The sequence below is a fragment of the Pseudomicrostroma glucosiphilum genome, assembly GCF_003144135.1.
Source record: "Pseudomicrostroma glucosiphilum strain MCA 4718 unplaced genomic scaffold BCV69scaffold_15, whole genome shotgun sequence".
Classification (NCBI taxonomy): Eukaryota; Fungi; Basidiomycota; class Exobasidiomycetes; order Microstromatales; family Microstromataceae; genus Microstroma; species Microstroma glucosiphilum.
The window spans coordinates 206239-229474 of record NW_020289927.1 but is presented as its reverse complement, the minus strand read 5'-3'; the positions used below and the strand labels follow the sequence as shown (position 1 = coordinate 229474).

The following is a 23236-nucleotide window of genomic DNA, read 5'->3' as shown; positions in this document are numbered from 1 at the left end:
GGGCGAGCTTTAGGGTCAGACGGAGTCGTCGAGGGTCGAATGTGTGTGTGTGTGCGTTTGCATGGCCGGGAGCGCTAGAGATGCAATGTCAAGCAATTGAGCAGTTCCTACATGCGTGGGATAGAGTGAAGCATACCTGGATGTGCAGCTGGGAAAGCCGGCGGGCGTACAGGGACGGGAGTGCAACTCCTTTGCCTGGATTTCGTTGGGTCAGTTGGTTCGATCGCCCTGAATGGATGGATGGATTGTCCCCTTCATCGATGCGATGCACTGCGATGCGATGTGATGCGATGCGATGCGATGACTGGCCTACCTAGACGAGGAGAAGCCACGCGAGGAGGGGGGGTTGCTGGTGCCAATCTAGTGGCCGATGTTTGTCGTCGGGGGAGGGACGTCGATGGGAATGAGGCCGAGGCTGGGCTTGTGTGCGCTGCGTGTATTGGGGATGGTCGTGGTGGTCCTCTGTGCCCCGCCTTGCCCCCCTGTTTGCCACTGTGCTCCTGGCCTTGTGCTGTCGATGCCATTGGCTGCGTTTGTTCTTACCTTGTGCATCTCACCACGGCCGCGCGCCCGCCCGGCAGTGTTGTTCTGCGCCCACGCGCCGGGGTCCCCCTTTTGGCTGCACTCCTCCCGTGCCCGGAATTGCGCGCGTCTGTTGGTCTCGCCTCTGCCTGCGCCTGGGGGTCCCTCGCCGCCCTGCCCGCCCGCCCGCCTGCGCCCTCCCCTCGTCATCCCTTTCCATCGAGGAGCATATACTCACACACACTCACACACACTCACTCCTCATCTCACTCACTCCTGGACTCTATCCTCTCCTTGACCCTGATCTCGTCTGCCTCTCTCCCTCTCTCCCTCTTCACCCTCCCTTTCTCCCCTCACTCTCACTCCTGTCTGCGTTCCATCGAAGGACTGGCACCATCGTCGATCGCATACCTACCCACACACACGCACACACACACACTCGCACAACCCCCTGACGGCCCAACTACAAACATCTTCATCTCGATTCTCACGACCACAAACCCTCTCTTCACAAGCGTCTGCCTCAACAACGACTCTCCCTCGTTCCTCCTTTCCTCCTTTCGCCGGTGTCCTCTTTCCCATCTTTCTCACTCACACCGCTCACACAATCGCCTACAATGGTCCTCCTACGGAATACTACCCTCCCTCCTCTCGTCTCAATCCTAGCATTCCTCATCGCTACCTCCGCTCTCGCCCCCGCCAATGCCAACGCCAGCGCACTAGACCGCATGGAGAGGAGGATACGCATCGCGCCTCTTGACATTCTCCCAAGAGCACTTTTCGGATCAGACGATGGCTCAGACTCCAGCACTTCCGACTCACTCGACGGGTCAGATTCAGCCACTTCCTCGACCCCGACCACAACCGCCGCCGCCTCTTCAACCTCGTCCCCATCTTCACCCTCCTCGACTTCCTCCTCGAGCGATACAGCAGCAGCAGCAGCCTCATCCTCCGCCGCTGCCCAAGCATCTTCCTCTTCCTTGTCCAAGGTGGCCGCCGCGGCTTCCTCCTCCGCCGCACAACAGGCGTCACTGTCGGCATCGCAGGCAGCAGCATCCGCCTCACAGGCCGATGCAGCCGCTTCATCGTCGGCTGCTCGCGCCGCGTCCCTGGCTTCTGCCTCTGCTGCCTCACGTTCCGCCGCTGCCTCATCCACCGCCGCGGCGACTGCCGCCGCAAGTTCCTTCCTGGCCACTTCCACAGACGCCGCCGGTTCCATTGTCGTACTCACCTCCACCGTACAGGCCTCGACTACACAGCAGCCCTCCGCTACTGCCACATCTGAAGCAGACAATTCCGGATCTCACACTGCCCTCATCGCCGGTGTGTCGGGTGCCGTGGGTGGACTGGCTCTGCTAGGAGGTCTTGTGTTCCTCCTCATGAGGTTCACTGGCAAGAGGTCCGGCTTCGACGACGGTGATGCTGACATCAAGTGGCCCGAGCTCAAGCATGCAGAGGGCGACGTGGCCGCCATGCAGCCCTTGCCAGCACGTCGCACCGGTGGAGCAGGCTTTGACATGGGCGAGGACACCTACTCGGATGCAGGCAGGCTCGACGATGAAGACGTCGACGGCAGGCGATCCATGACCATGAGCAACATCGCCGGTGCTGGAGGGTATGGAGATCACATGGTCACCGTCGCCGGTGCCTATGGCGGCTCGACGGTCCATCTGACTGGTGCAGGAGCCTACGGCGGCTCAAACACATCACCATACGAGTCGAATCAGCAGGACTACAATCAGACTGGACACGAGTATGGAGCTGCACCGGACTATCTCTCTGCGCAGGGCAATGGCAACAATCAGGCATACTATGACGATTACAGTCCCTCTGGCGCTAGCGACGTCAAGAGTCAGTCGGGTCGAGGAGGCGCCACGGAGAGCGTCGCCGGTGGCTCCACCGTAGGGTACCCGGGCGCAATGATGGAGCCTGACCTCTCGTCGCCCCATGCCTACATGAACGGGTACGACGACGGCGGCTACGGTGTCGCTTCGCCCCCAACCAACGGCGCCAGCGGCGGTGCTAGCAACGCGGGACCGTACCAAGACTATCAGCATCAACATCAGCAGGCATACAGCGATGTGGGCGTCTCATCCCCTCAGATGAACCCACAAGCGTACATGTCTTCTCCTCAAATGAACCCACAGGCTTACAATGGACATCAGCAGCCGAACAACTACCAAGGACAATATCAGAACCAGCAGGATTATCACAATTACGGATACCGCTAGGCGGTAAGGGGTTCGTTTCTAGCTGCGGGATGCTACATCACAGCGAGCATGCAAACGAAGTCGCAGGTGGAGGTGATGGTGGCGATCATGACCAGCAAGGAGCCAAGATCGACACTGGCTGTCGACGGGCGCACAGCGGCGCTCTACTTCCGCCTTCGCTGCACACATGTGCTTCAAATCGCGAGCCTTCTTCTGGAGATGTCTCTCGCCTCCCCCTCCTTCGTCTTCGTCTTCTTTCTTCAATCTCTTTACTCTCTGCCCATGTCATGTTTTCACTTTGACCCAAACTGGCGCCGCGGCGCGCCGCGCCGCATCGCACCATGCGACGTTGATGTCTCCTACTACGTCTCCTTCTGGCGGCGAACCCACATACTTTATCACTTGTCAATTGCCACACATACTCTCCGTACCGTGAATCTGTCCCTATGCCTACCGTCTACTTGTCTGTATGTTGTGGCCGACTCTTCACACTCTACAGCCAGAATGAAATGGGGGATGAATGTCATTGTGGATAAAAATTTGGATGGGCGTCGAGTGGATCGCTCTGGCTGCTCTACGGTACACAAGTGGAGTGGCTCCTAGTCTAGGTATCGTCTTGCCTGCAGCTGCGTCTGCGTCTGCGTCTGCGTCCACATCTTGGCACTGGCTCTATAAGACATGCTTCGTGTCCAACCCTTTCCCAATTCTGACCTGAAATGTCTGAATCGTCTAGCGGATCGGACCTAACCTGACCTGACCCGACCGACCTGTCATGGCGGTGCGCCATTCGCTTCCCCGCTTGCGCTCGTGAAGGAAGCTCCATCGGATGCCGATGAGGCTATCGAAGCTGGGCGACCTGCATTGGTAGCGGCCCCTTGACGATCTGTCACTGCCATGTCCACCTCCTCGGGTTTCCCTCCCTTCTTGCTCCAACTTTCATGACTCCTCTTGCCATCCTCGGCAATTCCGCACCAGTCCGTAATCTCCTTCCAAAAGATGTCCTTGTCAAACACAAAGTTGTAGTCGCCACCATAATACTTTGGAAGCTGTTGAGGTGGAATAAGACCACGGAGCTCTTCGCCCTGCGGGTTCCACTTGACTTTGGTCTTTGTGATTGGATCGAGAAAGGGTTGAAGGGAGGCCCAGAAGGCATTGAGGTACCAGGGTGGATTGAGGGCCAAGCCTAGGCCCAGGCGTTCCACGTAGTGATTCTGCAGGATGGAGAGGACTCGGATGGAAGTGGACATGTTGGGATTCTGCGCTTGGGAAGAGTGCTTGAAGTCGATGACCAAGGTGAGCTTGCTCTGGTAGGGGGGTAGAAGGTCTATGGCTCGTTCTAGACCCCAGACGACGTGTCGGATCTGGCGCTCCGAAGGCCTGGTATTCTCCTTTCCCGGATTGAGGTAGAGGACCACGCGACCCTCGACGTCGTAGCCTAGCGGGAGGGACTTGCCCGTCTCGCCTTCCACGCGTACGTCTTCGGGGACGATGATGTCTGGCTTGAAGGAGCGACGCCATGCCAGAGAGGACTGGGGACAGGCGCAGAAGTCAGAGGAGAGATGGGGGATGTGTTTAGGGGGTTGATGAAGCGGCACATCATGGTCAACAGGGATCAGGCCACTCACCTCGAGCCTCTTGATGGCGTCTTCCTCGTTGCCTTTACCCGCCCTGAGATATCTCCTGACGGTATTGCCCTCTCCTTGCTCTAGATCGAGCCACCTATACTCCCACTGCTCATAGTATTGTTCCACCAGCTGACCCTGAGGATCCTTGGAGCCATCCTCTCTCCTCTTCTTCCCCTTTCCCTCGACTCCATCCGCGTCAATGTAGTAATGATTCTGCACTAGCCTCTCCATGTGTTCGCGCAGCCTTCGAACCTTTGCCTGATCCTCGGCGGAGAGTTCCTCCTGAGGACGTCGCCGCACTTGGCCATGAGGCTCAAAGAGGAGGTGGTGTGTGGGTGTGGATGGACGAGAGGTATTGGCAGATGTGGAGGCGGAGTTGCTCAGAGGAGAGGGAGCAGTGCTGTCTGCGGCTGTAGAAGTGGACGAGGAGGCAGACGAGGAGGCGGGTGTGCCACGTAGGCCTCGTAGGAAGCGAGACATGCTGGAGATGGGGTACTATAGGTGCAGATGTGAGACTCCAGGCAGGTACAGCCAGTGCTCTTGAGGGGCGTGGCGTGGCGGTGAGGGTGAGAGTGGCAGCAGTGCTACGAGTGCCGTCGCTGCCTCGGCTTCTGGTGTGCCGCGTTTGCTGTGTTGCTCTCTGGTCTTGACTTTGGCCTCGGCTCTGGATGCCGCTTGGATCGGCAGTGGAAGGAGGGCAACAAGTCAGGCACGCACCTACGCCAGGGGTTGCCGTGGTGGGTAGACTTGTGGATCACTTTTGAAGAAGTTGTGGATAGGAGGGGTACTCTCAAATGTAGACGACGTCGAGTGGATGAAAGCGGACCCCTTTAAGCAAGGGTAGAGGACTGAGCTGATTCTCAATGGTAAGCTCCCCTTCTGGCGTGGACGCATTCGCTTCTGCAATCTAGATTGAGCCCAGCCCATCCCACTCGGCTCAGCGCCACACAGGCCAGGCCACTTTTTCCCCTCTTTCCGCTCCGCCTCTCCGCCCCAAGGGGCCCCTTCTTTCCGCCCTTTGCCCCACTCACACCAGGGCGGCCAGAGGGACAGCACAGACATTCAAAAGAGGATGACGCATGTATTCAAGGCATGAGCAAAGGAGATTCAACCTACCAACACATCCATTTCCATCGTCGTGGATCACAGACAGCGGCCGATGGACATGACCAGGAACCAAGGCTACACGCCACTGTCCCAGCCCGAAAGTGCAATGCTGCTAGTCTGCAGTCTCCACTGACCCGAGTCGGTCCCCCTACCTTTGCTTCTACAACTCCATGTCTGCTGCCTCGTCCTCGTCTCCAAAACTGCCCGCATCGCTCATCTCCTCTTCTTCTTCGCTGTCGTCCTCTTCATCCTCATCCTCCTCACCAGCCTTCTTTGCCCCCGCAGCGCCTCCACTCCCACTAGCATATCTCCGCACATAGTCTTGCACCTTGACTTCATAGCTCTTGGGATCTCTCATCAGCAGACTTGCCGCATCCCCATTCAGAGGGTCCGTGGGATTCGGATACCGTAGCAGCTGAGGCAGAAAGACTTCAAAGACATTGACCAGGTCAAACATGGGCGACCATGTCTGATTGATCACGTCCAGGCACACCGAACCCGACATTTCGTCGATGTTGGGGTGGAAGATCTTGTTCATGAAGCCAATCGAGGGCGACTTGTAGGGATATTGGTCTTGCAGCTCCACATGAATCCGCCACTCGCCGCCGGCAAAGGGTGCTGGAGCGAGTCAAAGCGCCAGAGAGTGGGGAGAGGAGCGGGTGGCAACACAATGAGGGCCAAGACGATTCAGGAAGGCGTACCAGGCGTCAGTCATGACTTGACCTTCTCTTTCACCGCTGTCGTACCTCTACTCACTCTCAGCGGGCCCCTTGAATTGCACAAAGAACTCCTGCATCGAGTCATTGACCAGTGTCACTTCATGGTCCGACATCAGCCTGAAGGAAGGAGATGAGGTAGTGGGGGAGACGTTCGATGTTCGGAAACCATTCGTGAAGTGGTGAGTTGAGCTGATCCTTCTCGCCATGAGGGCCGCCTTCACCCCAAGGGTACTCACAGCTTCATCATATCCGTCTCTATCCTCCTCTTTGGAGAGCTCATCTTTGTATCTGTAGAGGTTTTGTCCTGTGTCTATAGTCACGGTTCCTTGAGGGCAATGTCTCCACAAAAACTAGCTGTTGGAGGCCCAGCCGACCTTGCAAGAATGCTAAGAGGCTGCTCAGACTGCCCTTGCAGGCAGGAGCGGCAGTGAAGCAGACCTAAGCGATATGCAATGGGGAGCTAGGCTCGGGCTTGATGTTTCAGCTCGATGCTAGTGTGATGCAGACGCAATATTCTTCTGGAGACCTTGCAGCGAGGCAGGATTCGAGGCCCTACTCTTGATTGCAGGTGGACGTGCGGGTAAGCGAGAGGTCGAGGTGGGTGGGAGGTTGGGCAGTGGCGTGTGAAGGGTGGGGGATCAGGTGCGGCGAGAATTTCCTTCTATCAGAAGTCGATGCTGAATCGTGGTGCTTGGCTGAGGAATCTGGAGGATGCAATCAAAGACAATGAGAATGGTCTGACGATGTGTATGGTCTGTTCTGTATAGGGATGTTGGTGCAAGGCTGATATCTCTGGCCTAGCAGGGTCTTGCTGCCTCGCCTCCGCCCCGCTCTGGCCCCGCCCCGCCCTCTCCGGCTGCCTGCATTCGGTGCTCCGTCGCCATGCACCTCTGCGCCCAGCTCCACTTCCGTCGCCCCCCTTGGCAGTGTGATGCACGGCCCCAACGATGAGGTGATGCCCATCACAGAGGGAGGTCCCTGTAGGTAGGGAAGAATGTGCACACAACAACATTGACACAGAGAGTCAACCCTATAGTAGGCACATCGAAGGTGGTCAGAGTGAATGTACAAGTGATATTTCGAGCGCAACCAAATGGCTGCCTGTCTGGCTCTGTCCAGCCATTTACTCCTCCAGGAAGGCCAAACAGCCACGTGAACAACCTCTCCAGAGCAGCGGCAGCAGGTTGTGGTCCTGGGCACTCACGCCCTTCAATTTCTCCACGTCTGCCTTACCCCCCAGCACCCTGAAACCGCCAATATGACTGACCCACTCTACCCTCTCCTCACATGGCTTTGCGAACAAGGGCGCGAATGGCGCCAGCAAAGGTGCAAGGGGATAGTCCATGTTCATTGCAGTGCCCGCCAGGACATCCGCATGGATGCCTGCCTGTTCAGCTAGCGCCCGGCTTTGTGGATGTAGCGGATTTGGACAGCGGTTGAAGTGCGGGTTGCACGTGGCATCGTCCCCCTCCGAGTCTAGCTTCGTAGAGATGTCCTGAGGTGGGGGCAGCGTACCCATAGCGGCAGTGGAGGTAGCCCGGCGATGCAAGGAAGGAGAGAGGGAGACGATCGTCTGGTCGAAGCCATCGTCCGAGCCCGGCGAGGAGGCATCCGCATCGTCCTCCTCTTTACTCCGCATCGTTGCACCTGCTTCCTCATCATCGCTAGTCTTTCCGGCAACGCCTTTGCACCAACTGTCCTGCTCTCCCGCCCTGGTCCCTCTTGATGAGGTCGCAGCACCACTGCCACTGCCCCATTTGCCCTCGATGCTTCTTCTGGCTGCTTCCAGCAGACTGATGGTGGCTGCATTCAATCTGCAGTCGGTGTCGAGCTCGCGAAGCACTCCGTTCTCATAGCTCTCCAGGAGAGTCATTGGTCGCTGAGTCTGATGTTGGAACGCCAAAGACGTCGAAGGCACACGTGTCCAGACGACTGGACGAGAGCCACCCAGCGATGGTGCCGCATCTGCTATTGCGGGTTGAGAAGTCTTCAAAGGCTCTGGCGAGGGGGGACGTGATGCTTCGCAGGGAGACAAGATGCTTCGAATGCACAATTCTTGAAGCGAAGGTACAGCGGGTTCAGACGCCTTGAGTGGACCCAAGTAGCGCAGAATCTGCATACCTGTGGCTTTCGGTGACGGTGCGGACGTCTCTTCCATAAGGCTGTCGTCTCCGTTGGGCGCCGACACCTCCATCATCGTCCCTAGATTGGAGGGCGCCTGTGGTCCGGCCGGCCGTGCAAGCATCCTTCCACCACCTCGAGCGAGTAGCTCATCCACTTGAGCATCTGATCGCGTACGGTCAAAGATACGTCGTGGCAAGGCCACAGAGCCTGTCAGAGGTTGTGGCAGTACCCCAGCTGGACCTCGGGTGAATCTGACCGGTAATGGGGGAGGTCCCATTGACGATTGGGACGAGAGCATGTTGCCTGGTGTATTGAGGTCGCTCTGGTGAGCTGCAAGAAACTCTGCCTCCATGTTGTCACCGTCGTCTTGAGCAGGCTCATCGACTTGATCTTCATCCCTATCCTTCGCGTCTTCCGAAGCAGCAGAGATTGAAGCCATCAGGCTTCCGGTGATGCAGTGGACGCTCCTGACTTCCAGCTTCACATCCTTGGGCGGCATCATGAACGGGTTGGGAAAGTAGGAGAAGACGTCCAAACTCAACTTCTGGATCTCCGCCGGCAGGTATCGCAGCTGATTGTTCGCAACATTGAGCTCTCTAAGGTTTCGCAATTGTCCCACGGCACAAGGAAGCTCGCTCAGACTGTTTTTGCGCAGAGATAGGACGCGCAAGTTGCCGACCTCAAAGAGGGCAGAGGGTATCTTCGTGAGGTGATTGTTGGCAAGGTAAAGCTGCAGCTTTCCCTGTGTAGATGGCCCAGCAGGTGATGTGCATGCTGAGCCTCCAGTAACGCTCGTGGAAGTTCTTGCAAAGGGAGTGCGAGAGCTGATCTGCCCCTGTGCAGGGTGCATGCGACTTGGAAGTGAAGAGGTGGACGTCGTGGGCTCAAAGGACCTTGGAGGCTCGATGGCGACATACTTTGCTAGGTCGGCGACGATGGGATGAATCGCGTCTAGTTGCCGGTCGCTGGTGGTCCAGATGAAGGAGCAGAGAGTCAGCAAATGGTCCTCGATCACTCGCTCCCACGATTCCAGCTCTTGTTCACCTGATGTCTATGCGGGTATCCCCTGAATCCCAAACCTGCTCAACGAGCTTGTGCCAGGTCTGAGCCGTTGTCATGGGCTTTGCACTCAGCCTCCTGTCCCTCGCTGACTGGCGAGTATCGACTTCCTCATCACTCTCACTCATCGCACCTGCCCAGCCAGATTGGCCGGTCACAGTCAGTTTCTTGGGCGATGTGCCTACCAGGCGACGTCTTTGAGTCAGAGGCTGTCCACTGCCGGGGGAGTTGGTACTCGATATCGGACGATGATCATGAGTAGGGAAGAGGGTCGAGCCGAAAGCGCCAAAGGGGTCATTGACGGAAGAGGATCGCGAGAAGGCAGACCGCTTCGCAGAGCTTCTGACAGGAGCATATGATTCTGGGCGGCGCCGACCCGCTGAGGGAGAGCCTTCTTCCTGGAAGCTTGGTCCTAGACCCAGCCCGACCATGCCACCGTCCGTATCGCTGCTTGGCTGTTCCCAGGGGACGGCCTCTAAGTGATCATCCGAGGTAGGAGCATCGTCAGAGAACTCGAATGCCCTCGCCAAAGCTCGATCACGCGCAACGTCCGTACCGCTATCGCTGCTGAGGTCATCTTTGCCTCTGCGGACGCGAGAGCCTGCGATAGTTCTGCGGTGGACGGCTTGTGAAGAACGCCATGACGATGCCGAGGTAGACTGCGAGGAGGAGGGATCAAGCGAACCAGCTACCGAGCCAGTCACGATTGCGGAGCCCTCGAGGACACTAGGGCTAGGAGGAAGACTTCTCTTGCCTCTGCCGGGATGCTTGACGTGCGGATATTCTTTGCCGAAGGATGGATGCTGATTGAGTCCGGCCTTAGCAGCAGCTGAGAATGGGTCATTGGCCGATGTCGTGCGATAGCGCGTATGCGTTCTCAACGGCGGCGAAGAGGGGGGCGTCACGGGAGACTTTAGATGATCGTGGTCTTTGTGAGGATTTGAAGGTGAGGAAGATGGAAGGAAGGGCTCAGCTGAGCGATAGCCCTGGGAAGGATATTGGCCTTGTGAGAGGGGAGGAAGGACGTAGCCAGTCTGACTGGAGGAGGAAAGCTCGTCTTCCATCTGGACGCACGCCACAGGCAGGGAGGGAAGGAAGAGGAAGACGAGGGACAAGACGTAAGTTCGGTAGCAGCCAGCGATGCGATGCTGGCCACCTGACCCGTACAGAGGGGGATCAAAGGTTCGTGGACGCCTGATCGGGTGCAGCGCCTCGTCCCACGCGTTGATTATCGCGGGGACCACGGGCGGGGCTTCGAGTGGGCTGAGGCCGACACACGCGCGGACCCGAGAGGTCAGTCAGCCTCGGCGTCTGAATCGGATCCACTTGGAAATGGGTGAGGCCACTACTTCCGCTCCGCATCACCTTACGATCAAGTGCACTTCATCGTATCCGCCATTGCTCCAAGTACTGCCACTATACCCCAGACTTGATTCATCATGTCTTCGCCAAGTCGCGCTCAGATTCTTGGGCTGTATAGGAGCTACCTTGCCACGGCTCAATCATTCGTGAGTAGACCACGGCTGAGTCGGCTCACGCCTTTTGCGTGACACAGCTGCGTCCGTAGGCGTGGTAAAGGACCATGAAGTAAAGATCCCTCACACTCACCGACGCTTGCTCTCCCTCCTTGCTGATTCTGGCTTTGCAGTCCTCGTACAATTTCCGTACCTATTTCCTGCGCCGCTCGCGAGACCTCTTCAGGTCCACTCTTCTGCCGCCTCAGCAAGCCGCCACTTCCTCGCCATACTCAAAGGCTGGCACAGAGACAGTGAAAGTCTCGCCGCCGACGCTACTCTCCCCTTCTCCTTCTGCCCTCGCTTCGACATCATCCTCCAAGCTATCTGCTCCACCTCCTTCCGGCGCAACAAATCCAGCAAACGACGAAGGCATCGATGCCGAGAGGCTGAGGATCTTCTATCAGACCGCCGTCAAGGATCTAGCAGCGCTGAAGAGGGCGGCGTTGATGAATAGAATCTACGAGGGCGACAAGCTCGTCGTGGAGAAGCCTCAACTCATCGTCGGTGGCGGGGGAGCGGGAGCCGAGGCCAGTACGGGTGGTTCTGGTCAACCGAATGCCACAGAACAGAGCAGCGGGGGCGCTCCAAGGTCAAGCTGAGCGGTTGAGCGGGGCCGAAATGAAATAGAGAATTTGGAGGCCACGATTTCAGAGGATGTTTTATGCTTTCACTAATGCCATCGAGTACATATTCCTGAAATGACTGTCCAGTACATTGGGCAGGAACAGTCTGCAGACTTCAGTAAATTTGGGCGAGCGAATCTCTGCTACTTAGGTGGGGCCAGACCGTCTGGGCCCGTGGGACAATTGGCTACGCAACATGACCTGCCTGGACTTGCTGTGGACATCTATGAGCGCTCGACAATAATACTTCGATGCAGCTGTGGCCCGCCGCTGCCTTTTCCCGTACGAAGAGGACAGGTTTGAGACTCTGCCCACGCCCCCTCTTCCTGCTGGTTTCATCGACACACTCATGGCATCCACGTCATGCTCATCGATCCAGCCTGGACGTTCATACCTTGACGCGAGTGCCACACTCCGACTGGCGCCCGCTGATCGAGGGCGGCAAGGGTGCAGCAATCGGAACGGAACGGAGGGGCGCCTGTGACGCCGGGCGGAGATCGAACGTCCGGGCGTCTTGCGCGCGCTGTTTTGGTGCAGGCGGAGGAAGAGGGTCGATTGCGGCTGGAATTTCCACAGCCAGGCCAAACCCACCAGTCGTTGGCAAGTGATTCGTACCACCCTCTATTCCCCTATCCTTCCCCCTCAACATCATCAACAGTGAGTATCGCATCGCAACACTTCATCACATCACACGTACGGATACAAAGCCGAGGACCCAAACGAAGTGCTCGACGAGAATTGCACAGCAGGCAGAATTGGGAGATGCAGTACAGGCTGGTCACTGCAGCGACCGTTTGGCAGCTTCCAAGGACACCCTGATGAAGACTTCGCGCGTGGATAGAGATGGGCAACGGGATGGTATACGTCTGATGCTCTGCTGAGCTGTCAGACGTCGAAGGTTGTGTTCGGCGGGCATGGGCCTGGACAAGAGCGCCGTGGGAAGCCTTTGGTGGGAAGAGACAATAGCAGCTTTCTCTGGTGATGTCCCACTCATATCGCGACAGATGGACTCACCCATACTCTTCCCCCCATCCGTTCTCCCTGCCTGCTCCTCAGATGGGTTTCAGGCACAACAACGTTCTCCACAACAACCATTTCCGCAAGGACTGGCAGAGGAGGGTCAAGGTCTGGTTCGACCAGCCCGGAGCCAAGAAGAGCCGCCGCAACGCCCGAACTGCAAAGGCAGCTGCCCTTGGTCTGCGACCCGTCAAGCCTCTCCGCCCGGCTGTCCGTTGCCCCACCATCAAGTACAACACTAAGCTGCGTGAGGGCAAGGGCTTCACTGTTGAGGAGCTCAAGGCCGCTGGCCTGCGCAAGAAGGAGGCTCGCTCCATCGGTGTTCCCGTTGATCACAGGCGACGCAACAAGTCTGAGGAGTCGTTGAAGCTCAACTCTGACCGTCTGAAGGCTTACAAGGAGAAGCTCGTTGTTCTGCCTCGCCGCAACAAGGCCAACAAGGGCAAGAAGGTCGACCTCTCCTCGCTCACCACCACCCGCGACACTGCCGCTGCCTTCCCCATCCCCGCTGGTTACCAGGCCGAGGCTCCTCGTGCCATCACTTCGGAGGAGAAGGAGTTCAACGCCTTCCGAACTCTCAGGGAGGAGCGTGCCAAGCACAGGAACGAGGGAATGCGGGCTGCCCGACAGAAGAAGGTGAGTCACAGTCAAAGAGCGGTGGATGGTACGAGGCGATGACGACGCCAGGTGGATGCACATGTGACTTGGAACGAACGATGGCCCGGCGATGTCAAGCGCCGGCGTCGAGTGGATGTCGGACAAGGCCTGCAAGAGGCGGTGCCATTTTCGACGGTCTTCAGGTCTCAGGCACGACCGAGCGGCGACTCCCTTTAGGAGGAGACACCAGAGTGCTAAGGAGCGAAGGAAACAATTTACTGACTTTGCCTTTTTCCCCTCTTCCTGTCGCTTCTCGTCAACAGAAGGAGGAGGAGGCCGCTGCTGCCAAGAAGTAAAGAGATGGTATCGACTCCATCTTTTGCCTCTCTTCGCTGCTTGTTCGTGTCTCTTCTGGCGCTCTTTCCGCTCGCGTACGAGCAGCTACTACGATGCGATGACCAAAGGAAAGGGGCTGCTTCGGATGTGCTGAGCGGTCTTGGAAGATTGGGCATCGACGAACACATCGCTTCTGCTCGTCTTCTTTCCCAATTTTCCCTTTTCTTGTACTCATACTGTCCCTTCTTCGACCTCCGTGGCCGTTGATCCTTCATTCAGCACACTCTACCACACATTCTCAAAGCCACCAGTGTAACCGATCTGACAATCTGAGCCCTGTCATCTGAGCTTCACACGCGAATGGTGTGCGCCATTCGAGATGGGGCGGACGGCCGTCAATGCCGCCAGTGCCGGTCCGGTGCACTGACACTCTCACACGCTGCGTCCCCTTTCCGTGTTGGACCAACGTTACCCCTACCATACCACTTGTTCCCAATTCCAATTCCCCTTCGGCCATCATGGGCATGTCCACCACTGCTGCTACCGCTCCTCGTCAGACCATCACCGTCATTGACAATCGTACAGGCAAGTCCTACGAATTCCCCATCACCCGGAATTCCGTCAAGGCAGTTGATTTCAAGAAGGTCTCGTCCCAGCGCAGGCCCACCTTTGGCGCTGAGCATGCCGACAGGGAAGAGGATGAGACCGAGGGAGGACTCAGGGTGCACGACCCAGGATTTATGAATACGACTGTTATCGAATCTCGTATCACATACATCAATGGTACAGACGGAGTGCTGAGGTACAGGGGTTACCCCATCGAGCAGCTGGCAGAGTCTAGCAACCACCTCGAATCGTCCTACCTGCTCATCTATGGCCAGCTGCCCACCAAGGAGCAGTACCGACTGTGGGAGGATGAGATCCTCCACCACTCCTATGTCCATGAGGACATGACTCAGCTCATCCGCGCTCACCGGTACGACTCGCATCCCATGCTCATTCTCTCCAGTGGCTTTGCCTCGCTCGGGGCTTTTGCGCCCGAGGCCAACCCTTCGCTTCAGGGTCAGAAGCTGTACACAAAGGGAGACGCTTCGCTGGCCATCATGGACAAGCAAATCTACCGCATCATGGGGAAGGCTATCACGCTAGCCGCCATGAGCTACCGTGTGCGACAGGGAAGGCCTTTCAATCGACCACCGGTGGGCTTGTCTTACGCTGGGACGTTCCTGTACCTGCTTGATACGCTGAACGAGCGGGAGTACCGCCCCAATCCAGTCTTTGAGAAGGCGCTCGACGTAGTACGTAGACAGAGGATGTGCCAATCAGAATAGAGCTTGGTAGCTGACGCAGAAGGCCTTTCTTTCCACGCAGCTCTTCCTCCTCCACGCCGACCACGAGTTGAACGCCTCGTGCGCTACTGGCCTGCAAGTAGGATCCACTCTTGCCGACCCCTACTCGGTAGTGTCTGCCGCCTGTGCAGCTCTTAGTGGTCCCCTACATGGGGGAGCCAACCAGAGCGTGGTAGAGATGCTGGGCCGCATCGGCTCCCCTGATAAGGTGCCCGAATTCCTAGAAAAAGTCAAACGCAAGGAGGAGGTCCTCTCCGGATTCGGCCACAGAGTGTACAAGACCACTGACCCACGATCAAAGGTCATTCGCAAGATCGCAGACGACGTCTTCAAGATTACCGGTCGCAGTCCGCTCCTTGACACGGCGCTGGCCCTCAATGATGCGGCGAACAAGGACGACTACTTCGTCTCCCGCAAGCTCGGTGCCAATGGTGAGATATCTGAAAGATAAATCTTTCGCATATGGTTCAAAGCTTGTGTAAGCTCACACCTCCTTTCATTCTTTGTCTCCCTTCAGTGGACTATTGGTCCGGCCTGATTTACACGCAGATCGGCTTCCCCACGGACATGTTCACAGTCATCTTTGCCGTCGCCCGCGTTGCCGGCTGGCTAGCCCACTGGCGTCAGATGATGCTCCAGCAAAAGGTCACCATCTGGCGTCCCCGACAAATCTACGTTGGAGAGGGCGAGAGGGACTACGTGTCCATTGAAAAGAGGGCTTCGGCGGCGGAAGGAGAAGGGGAGAGGAGCAATGCGCCCGTGCCGGTGCACCATGGTGGTGATTCGAGGAGAAGGGCGCTTGCCAGCTATGTCGATGAGAAGGGAAGACAGTTCGTAGGAGGCAGTAAATTATGAGCTAGCAGCTGTCGTAGACGAAGAAGGATATCGAAAATGCGTTTCTTATTGGGAAACAGACTACAGATGTTTTGCGTCGCGGAATGACACCTCTTCATTGGGATATTCGTCGTCGGATTACTGCTTGAGTGCCTGCTCCAATGGTCGACTGGTGCAATTCGCACGCGCGTGTCGGTGTCAACAGCCTGCGCTGCACGTCGTAGAGCTCATCGGCCTCTGTTGGCATATCTGACCAAATACACGAGCACCGCACTGGCATGCATGCTCTGAGCACGCCCACTCACGTGCTCACACAAGAGCTCGCTCAACTGCGTGGAACTTATGTGTGCCGTCGCTGTAGGGGCCAGTTGCTCGGTTGGTGTCGCCTGCTCCTGGTTGAAGATTGGTAGTGACGTTGCCGTGCCGCCTGCGGGGCCCACAATGTATGGCTCGTACAGTGATCGACAGGCCAATCGAGAATTAAGCCATGTGCGAGTGCTCCAGAATGTTTCAAGCAAGCTACCATGAGAGTGTGCCGCTGACGAAGATCGGGCGTTTTGTCGCTCAGCAGGCAAGTCCAGCGATGCGCAGGTCGAGTCATGCTCTACTAAATGTATCTTTTGATAGGGCAGGCGATATAAGGAACCATTTCGTGGCTACATCGCCACCGCATGCCTTCCGTACTTGTGACGCAGCCCTGATGTGTCTTTTGAGATCCACATCGCTGCCCAGCGCCTCCTGCATCTGCTTCAGTGACTGTCAATGACGTCTTTTGCGACCCTCTGATCAAGTAGGAGAGGGAAGAGAGATTCAGTCTTTACGACGCCGTAGGGAGAGACGCTGTGCAGGTACCCATACATGACCGGAGAGGCGACTGACTTAGCATTTGTGCCGCGTGGTGCCCTTTTCCTGTGCTCTGTGCTCCTCCCAAACTGCAGCTCGTAACTTACGACTCGCCATGATAGCCTTGTCGTGCTACCTCGGGGCTAATGGACGCGTGGGGGGTAGCCAGGGCAGACCGCTCGGCGTCCATCTGAAGTAGGGCATCGAGTCAAACTTCAACGACAGCTTCAGTGAGGGAGCCTAGGTCAGAAATGTGCAGCTCACCGCTAGAATTGAGAAGCATTGTGCCCCCCTTCTTCACCAATGACTCAATGGTACCCATCTCAGCGTCCTCCCTCCTCTCGTGAGATTCAACGAACCAGACACAAACACGCCCGGATGAACGCTGTCGATGCGCAGCTTCCCTGAATCCCCTGATCTCGCCAGCGGCGACCTTTCGGTCAGGTGCCTCGTCGGTAAGACGTTGCACAACTTCGATCTAAGGTAAGCTTGCATCATCGTCTATCCTACAGGACTGTCGAACTGATCGACATCCATGATCCAATCCCTTGCCCTTGCCAAGACCTATTATGCAGATGTGATGAGTTACGTCCGAAGCGACGATGACGACACTAACTTCTTTCAGAGAATGAGCTGCTGCTGTGGCTTGCAGCAACGGCAAGAGCGAAGCAATCAGGGTGAAGTGCCCGAGGTGATTTGTCGTGTACGCAAGCTCATGACCCGGGCTTTGAGCTAGGGTGAAGATTCCAGGTACTGCTGCTGCTGAACAGATGAGATTGTCAAGCCGATTGTGTGTGTGTCCTCGCGAAAGTCTGACCATACTCCACACAGCCCTCACGTCTCCCAGGTCGAGCATTGATGCCTTCCCTTCGCCAGCCTCCCCCCCTCGTTTCAACCAAAAGCTCGATACTACCACTGGCGTGGCTTCCACAGGTCTCTTCTCTGAGCCTCCGTTGGACCGTCTGTACCGCACTCTTACCCCAAGCCTCATTTCTTACGCTCATCACGACCCGTGCGCCATATCTAGCCAGCTGAAATGATGTTTCCAAGCCCAGACCTGAAATGGCACTAGTGACGAGGCACACGTTCCCGCTAACGACGTCCGGCGAGTCGGCGATGAGGCATGCGGGAAATTTTGCGTCCAGCCACACCCAAAGACCATTGCAACAGCGCTACGGAGGACGGGAAAGAGGGTGTCCCGAGTGAAGTAGAGTCGAAGCACACCAAGTAGCGGCTGGTAGGAGCCCATAGCAGTCTGATGAAAGCGGAAAGGGCGCGAGGCAGTCAAAAGTCGCCGAGGAGCGCGTGAAGCAGACGAGCGTGCGGGTCTCACTCGCCGCCTTGCTACTCTTTCCGGCCTAGTGGTGATCATCTCCTCCTCGCCAGTACCATACATCTCGCCCAGCATGTCAGGGTCTACGCCCCCCGCAGACATGCCTCCCCTCTTTACGTCTGCCCCTACCATGTCATGGAAGGTCTCCGACAAGCTCCTCCTGGCTCAGGCAGTACATCACCTCGGTGAGGCGCCCCCCAATTGGGTCAACGTCTCCAATCTGATGCTCGCTCATCCCCTCATCAAGACTCCGGGTCGCCTAAAGGCGGCGCAGGAGGCTGGCACCACACTCGTTCGCGTATTCGGCAGCAGAGAGTGTGAGAGAACCTGGACAGCGCTCATGAGGAGCAACAATCTCGTCATCGGAGGCGAAGAGGAAGTGGAGAGCTCAGCAGTGATCTTGAAGCAAAGGCCCAAGGAAGCCCGAGGGCTGCCCCCGAAGATGGACCGTAAGAGCCAGCTGGCACTGGCACAGATCCTTTATGCGGAGAGAATGGAAGAGCTGAGAGACAGCATCAAGAAGAAGGAAGAGGAGTTCAAGGCGCTCATTGCGAAGATCGACCGCCTCAAATCAGCAGAGGCAGACAGCCAGCTGCAGGAAGAATTGGCGAAGCAGGTACCCCCGGCTGTCCAACCCTCTAGCGGTGCTGCATCCTCATCCAAGGCTGATCAATCTACGTCCGCCACCGGTCGCACCTCTCCGGTCCCTCTACCTCAGGATACCTCTATGGCCGGCCAACCACCCCCTAGTCCCACCTCGTTGCGAGCTCGAGTACGATCCAACAGAGGCCGCGCGCCAGACACACCGTCAGAGGCTGCAAATCTGTCCCACGGTCGCAGTGCCGAGCACAAGGATATCACTGCGGCGTCCGGAGATGGTGAAGAACCCGCAGGAATGGAGCAGACCGAAGCAGAAGGGGTGGAAGCAGCGCTTGGTGGCCCTCAATCTGCAGAGGACAAGGGTGACGCTGATGAGTCCAACCATTTCGCAGAGTCCTCGAAAGGCCCGAAAAGAGAGCGCTCGCATGAGGACGCAAATTCAGAGGCCGAGGATGAGGAAGACAAGAATGTGGACTCAGCCAGCAAGGCTAATGCTCGCGAGGCGAAAAGAACCCGATCCTCCACGATCAACAGCACAACAGCAAACACCGAAGAGATGGAGAGCGCTTCGCCGCTTTCTGCGAAGAAAGCCAGACCAGCACCTCTCCAGCGTCGTTCCCGTCGAGGCGAGCCGGCTCCAGAACCAGAAGAGTCCGCAGGAGCGGACGCAGGGGATGCGGTAGTCACACCTACAAGGCCTACTGCAACAACGCGTCGAAGCGCACGGCAGTCTCGAGAAGCGTCGGCTGTTGAAGACGTCAGCATGGATGAGGAGATCGCAGATGAAGAAGGCAAGGATGTCGGCGACAGTCCGCTTCTTCCCGCCCGAGGTGGCAAGAGGGAAGGACCTCGTCGTGCTTCTAGCTCAGCCCGTCACAGCGTCGACAGCGGCAGGGAGCGGGAAAAAGACAGCGCCAAGGACAGGAACAAGGAAAGGGAGAAGCGCCGAAAGGCTAATGAGAAGCTTTTGCTGCAGATCTGGACCGAAGTTAGCGCCCATACTCACGGTAATCTTTTCCAGAATGAAGTCAAGGAGTCGGTAAGTAGAGCCTTGGAGTCTAATGGTCGAGACAGGCAAGAGCCGCACGCTGACGACTGCGATCTGCCGTCGTCTCACTAGGATGCACCTGACTATCACGGCCTCATCAGGCGTCCAACGTCCCTCAAGACCATCAAGTCGCAAATCAAAGAGGGAGAAATAACTACAGCAACTCAGATGAGGCGCGCATTCAACCACCTCTTCGCAAATGCCATGATGTACAACAGGCCAGGTAGTGAAGTCAGTAGAATGGCCAAAGAGATGCGACAGGCCACGGAAAGTGTAAGTCGACTGGTGGGCTGAGCATGTGTGCGCCGGTGATCGGAAGGCTGATCCCATCTCCTTGATCTGACTCAGATCATCGACCGCTTCGAAGAGACTAGGAGTTTGAGTGCTCGCCGATGAGACTGCCGATGTATAGAGAGCCGGGTGTGGGTGGGATGGTCTCGACTTTGTCATGTCAACCCATGTGATTCTTTCATGACAATGTGACTTACTTCACAACCTCATTTGATCCTGCCTAATGTCAATGTCGAAGTTTTATAGGCCTCGTAGCAAGCTCTGACAATAGGCGATGAGAATGATGCTACTGTAAACGACAGAGCAAAACATCCGGCACTATCCGGCGCCAGCACTACCGTCCATCTGAGCGTCCGCCTTTTGTGCTGCTTCACTGTTCTGACAAGGTGCCGCGCAATCTTGCGAGGTGGGCAATGCCTAAGACCCTGTCCTAGCCAGGTGCAAGACCCCGTCTATAGTCCGAGCTGCTGGACTCCGGCTTGGGACTACTAGTCTCAAGACTCGGAACGTTGTCATTAGTAGGCCACACACGCCCGCCACTCGAACGTCAACCACAGGAGTGTACAGTACCGAATCGCATGAAAAGACCACTGCGCATTCAGGTCTAAAGGACCCTCATACACCGGTCACTCAGGCCGCTTACAGTACTAGGGCGTGAGAATCAGACTATAGAATACAGTACAGTACAGTACAGTACAGTGAAGAGCGTACAGGCTTTCTGCAGTACACAGGACGATACGGTACAGTGCATGCTTGCCCTCCGGATCACCTCCGTCACAGCTGCAGACCTGTTGCGCTCCAATGACGTGAAGGTCCCGCGCAGCTGGAAACCTTTCTTGGGCTTGCCTGACAATACAATGCCGTGCTGTTCTGTATCATGCAGTATGCAGCACGTCAGCCTTCGCAACGGCTGTCACAGCACTTTGTCACAATGCCCCAACTTTGAGCATTTGTAGCACGCAAGCCAGCTTTACGAGAACAAGGCCCGTCAGGTGATCTTTGCTACAGTGCAACAGTAGTGTAGACTTTAAGCAATTGACGTGGCCATTGGCCCAGCAACAGGCCAACAGCGATGTCAGATCAGCTCGCGTTTTGCCAGTCCAAATCAGGGGACATGCCTGCACTCTGTCTAGTGCAAGTCTTGGGCACAGATCTTGCAACAACAGATTTGCGGATACAGTACAGTGACAGAGGTCGACCGTACAGTACAGTACAGAACCACACTCTGTATTGTACAGGACGCATCCTACTGCAGTGGCTGTTGAGTACGAGCAAGTGAACATGCGGGTGTGCAGCGCACCGAGTGCAATCTCTCACAATTGCTTCATTGTGGCCGAACAGTGCTTTTTCTTCAACACAAGGAGCGACTTCCGGTATAGCACAACGTAAAAGTCGAGGCTCGTCACTTCCCTCTGCACCCAATTCCAGAAAGGTGCAGGACAGTACTGTGTACTCTCTTTGTCACTCGGCTCTAGCCATATTGTACAGTATAGATCTCGACTGGGCAGCTCTAGAAAGAGCTTGGCGGCCAGCCTCGCATTCTGCCAATCTCAGCCTGGTATCAAGCCGACCTCCGTATCGGGCACTAGAACGATGTTGTGTGACCGAAGTTGTACAGTACGATACAGTATACTCCTTTTGTCACCCAATTCTAGCCGGCTGCAGGTGAGATTGGCAGGCTGGCTTGAGGTCTGGCAGTCTGCCTTACATTTGAGCAATCTGAGCCTGAAGATAAGCCACGCTTTAGCCAGATTCAAGCACTAGAGCAGTGTCATGCGGCTACTTTTGAACATGCATGATGCCAAAGTGTTTTTGGCCTGGCTAGAATCTTGGTGCAGCGGCTAATCTGACGTGCATATGGCTAGAATTGAGTGACAAAAGGAGTAGTATCTGCAGATGGCGAGAGTGGCTGTGTTCCTGCTGAAATAGCTTGACTCGCTGCACGTGGCTATAGTACGATTGAGTAACGAGAGAACGACAATCATATACTGCAGCAGGCCAGTCGCACTTCAGCCGAGGCAAAAATGTTCAGCCAAGTTGATATTCGACTGCTGCTCGTGCTGGTTTCAGGGTACTGTAGAATGTGCTGAACCAAAGCTTGAATTGCTCAGATGTAAGACAGCTCGCTATACTCACCTTGCCTATCTAGGTAAGGTTCTGTTGGGCTCGTGTGACTCAGAGCTCACTGTGTCCTTTTCTGCAGAGTAGAGAAGAGTAATCTGGCTTCATTGCTATACTGGCATGCAGTTGTTTGTCATTGCGTCTCGCCGAGATTCATATAGATTGTCAAATCGACTTGCGTCTCGCAAAAGCAGTGAGGACTGTAGGAAGTGCACGAGGGCGCTCAATTTCGTTACTGTAGCATACCAATGTCATGCTCGAGCTAATTGTCAGCTTTTGTCTCGGAAGTGCAGCACTCTGGAGGAGGCTGCCATGCTGGTCCCCTTGACCATTTATTCTGCACGTGCTGCACCAGGGATCTTGTTTTCTGCCAATGGCAGAACGGTGTTCTGGACGTGTTTTGGTCGTATTCAGATTGTGGCAAGTCTTCTCGCTTTCTGGGCATCTGAATCCAGATGCAAATTACGAATCAGCCAAGACCAGGCACTACAGCAAAGCCACATAGCCACAGTTGAGCCTGAACATTGGCAAACTATCTTTGCCTGGCTAGACTTCGATGTGCGTAGCCCAGATTTAAGGGCCAACTGACAAATGGTGTCTCACACATACCTGTCGACGTGAGGTCGAGCGGAGCAATGGAAAAAACACTACAGTACAGTACAGTACAGTACAGCACAGTGCTGTTTGAATTTGCTCATGTCATGTAATGTACTGGATCGCCAGGAACACCTGTGCGGTGACCCTTTGGCGGACTACAGAGGGCCTGGCACTGCTGTACTGTCTAATACACTGCAGTCTGCGCCTCGTAAAAGTGCCGCTTTTCATCTGGCCTACTGTACTGTGCAATGCCGCCTTCTGTTCAACGATATACTGTAAGCTTCGCAATTTCCGTGAATCAGCTGCGCAACAGCAGGTCTCTCTGCATGTGTGCAGTACTGTACTGTATTGAACTGTACTTTACTGTACACCACTGAGTCAGCGACGCAAATATTTACAGCGTTTGCAAGACTACACAGTAGAAGCTGTCTTGGTGTAGGCAAACCTTCTTGTAGACGTTTCTTCCTTGTTTGCAGTACTGTGCTGTACATTGTAACCCGAGAGCGTACCGTGACAGCGTGACTTATGGTTCGGGCCCTGTTGAGAGCTTGAGACTCCATGGAATCACCAAAAAGTGACTCAAAGCACCGTTACGGAGTGTCTGAGCAGGATGTGCCGTAAAGAATCTACTGTACAATACTGCTGCTTTGGTTTATTGCGCTGTGTTCTGACTGCTTGAGCCTCTCAGTCGACCGCATCACATCATGCGGTTCGCTACTGTACTGTATGGTACAATACTGTATACAGTAACGCAGCTCAACAGC

General features: G+C 56.1%; 8 protein-coding genes across 8 annotated transcripts; 5 read left to right on the top strand and 3 right to left on the bottom strand.

Annotated features, from left to right (window-relative positions):
• Positions 1-744: 744 nt before the first annotated feature.
• Positions 745-2836, top strand: BCV69DRAFT_68517 (hypothetical protein). Its single transcript, XM_025495445.1, has one exon. It carries the CDS (start codon positions 1140-1142, stop codon positions 2751-2753), a length of 1614 nt encoding a protein of 537 aa, XP_025345783.1. The 5' UTR covers positions 745-1139; the 3' UTR covers positions 2754-2836.
• Positions 2837-3243: 407 nt separating this feature from the next.
• Positions 3244-5281, bottom strand: BCV69DRAFT_284927 (CRAL/TRIO domain-containing protein). The gene is made up of 2 exons (XM_025493224.1): positions 4358-5281; positions 3244-4261 (listed from the first exon to the last, which is right to left on the bottom strand). The coding sequence occupies exons 1-2, from the start codon at positions 4835-4837 to the stop codon at positions 3503-3505; spliced, it is 1239 nt and encodes a 412-aa protein (XP_025345782.1). The 5' UTR covers positions 4838-5281; the 3' UTR covers positions 3244-3502.
• Positions 5282-5587: 306 nt separating this feature from the next.
• BCV69DRAFT_284926 (ubiquitin-conjugating enzyme E2 8) lies at positions 5588-6894 on the bottom strand. Its single transcript, XM_025493223.1, has 3 exons — positions 6420-6894; positions 6221-6300; positions 5588-6082 (listed from the first exon to the last, which is right to left on the bottom strand). The coding sequence occupies exons 1-3, from the start codon at positions 6461-6463 to the stop codon at positions 5625-5627; spliced, it is 582 nt and encodes a 193-aa protein (XP_025345781.1). The 5' UTR covers positions 6464-6894; the 3' UTR covers positions 5588-5624.
• A 306-nt stretch (positions 6895-7200) lies between these two features.
• Positions 7201-10553, bottom strand: BCV69DRAFT_273577 (hypothetical protein). The gene is made up of 2 exons (XM_025491011.1): positions 9352-10553; positions 7201-9272 (listed from the first exon to the last, which is right to left on the bottom strand). The coding sequence occupies exons 1-2, from the start codon at positions 10428-10430 to the stop codon at positions 7307-7309; spliced, it is 3045 nt and encodes a 1014-aa protein (XP_025345780.1). The 5' UTR covers positions 10431-10553; the 3' UTR covers positions 7201-7306.
• A 224-nt stretch (positions 10554-10777) lies between these two features.
• BCV69DRAFT_284925 (hypothetical protein) lies at positions 10778-11981 on the top strand. The gene is made up of 2 exons (XM_025493222.1): positions 10778-10874; positions 11015-11981. Exons 1-2 carry the CDS (start codon positions 10806-10808, stop codon positions 11480-11482), a joined length of 537 nt encoding a protein of 178 aa, XP_025345779.1. The 5' UTR covers positions 10778-10805; the 3' UTR covers positions 11483-11981.
• Positions 11982-12129: 148 nt separating this feature from the next.
• On the top strand, positions 12130-13627 carry BCV69DRAFT_284924 (ribosomal protein L13e). Its single transcript, XM_025493221.1, has 2 exons — positions 12130-13159; positions 13444-13627. Exons 1-2 carry the CDS (start codon positions 12563-12565, stop codon positions 13474-13476), a joined length of 630 nt encoding a protein of 209 aa, XP_025345778.1. The 5' UTR covers positions 12130-12562; the 3' UTR covers positions 13477-13627.
• On the top strand, positions 13442-15701 carry BCV69DRAFT_284923 (hypothetical protein). The gene is made up of 3 exons (XM_025493220.1): positions 13442-14754; positions 14828-15236; positions 15323-15701. The coding sequence occupies exons 1-3, from the start codon at positions 13855-13857 to the stop codon at positions 15658-15660; spliced, it is 1647 nt and encodes a 548-aa protein (XP_025345777.1). The 5' UTR covers positions 13442-13854; the 3' UTR covers positions 15661-15701.
• Positions 15702-17843: 2142 nt separating this feature from the next.
• Positions 17844-19975, top strand: BCV69DRAFT_284921 (hypothetical protein). Its single transcript, XM_025493219.1, has 3 exons — positions 17844-19454; positions 19536-19736; positions 19812-19975. The coding sequence occupies exons 1-3, from the start codon at positions 17916-17918 to the stop codon at positions 19857-19859; spliced, it is 1788 nt and encodes a 595-aa protein (XP_025345776.1). The 5' UTR covers positions 17844-17915; the 3' UTR covers positions 19860-19975.
• The last annotated feature ends 3261 nt before the right edge of the window (positions 19976-23236 follow it).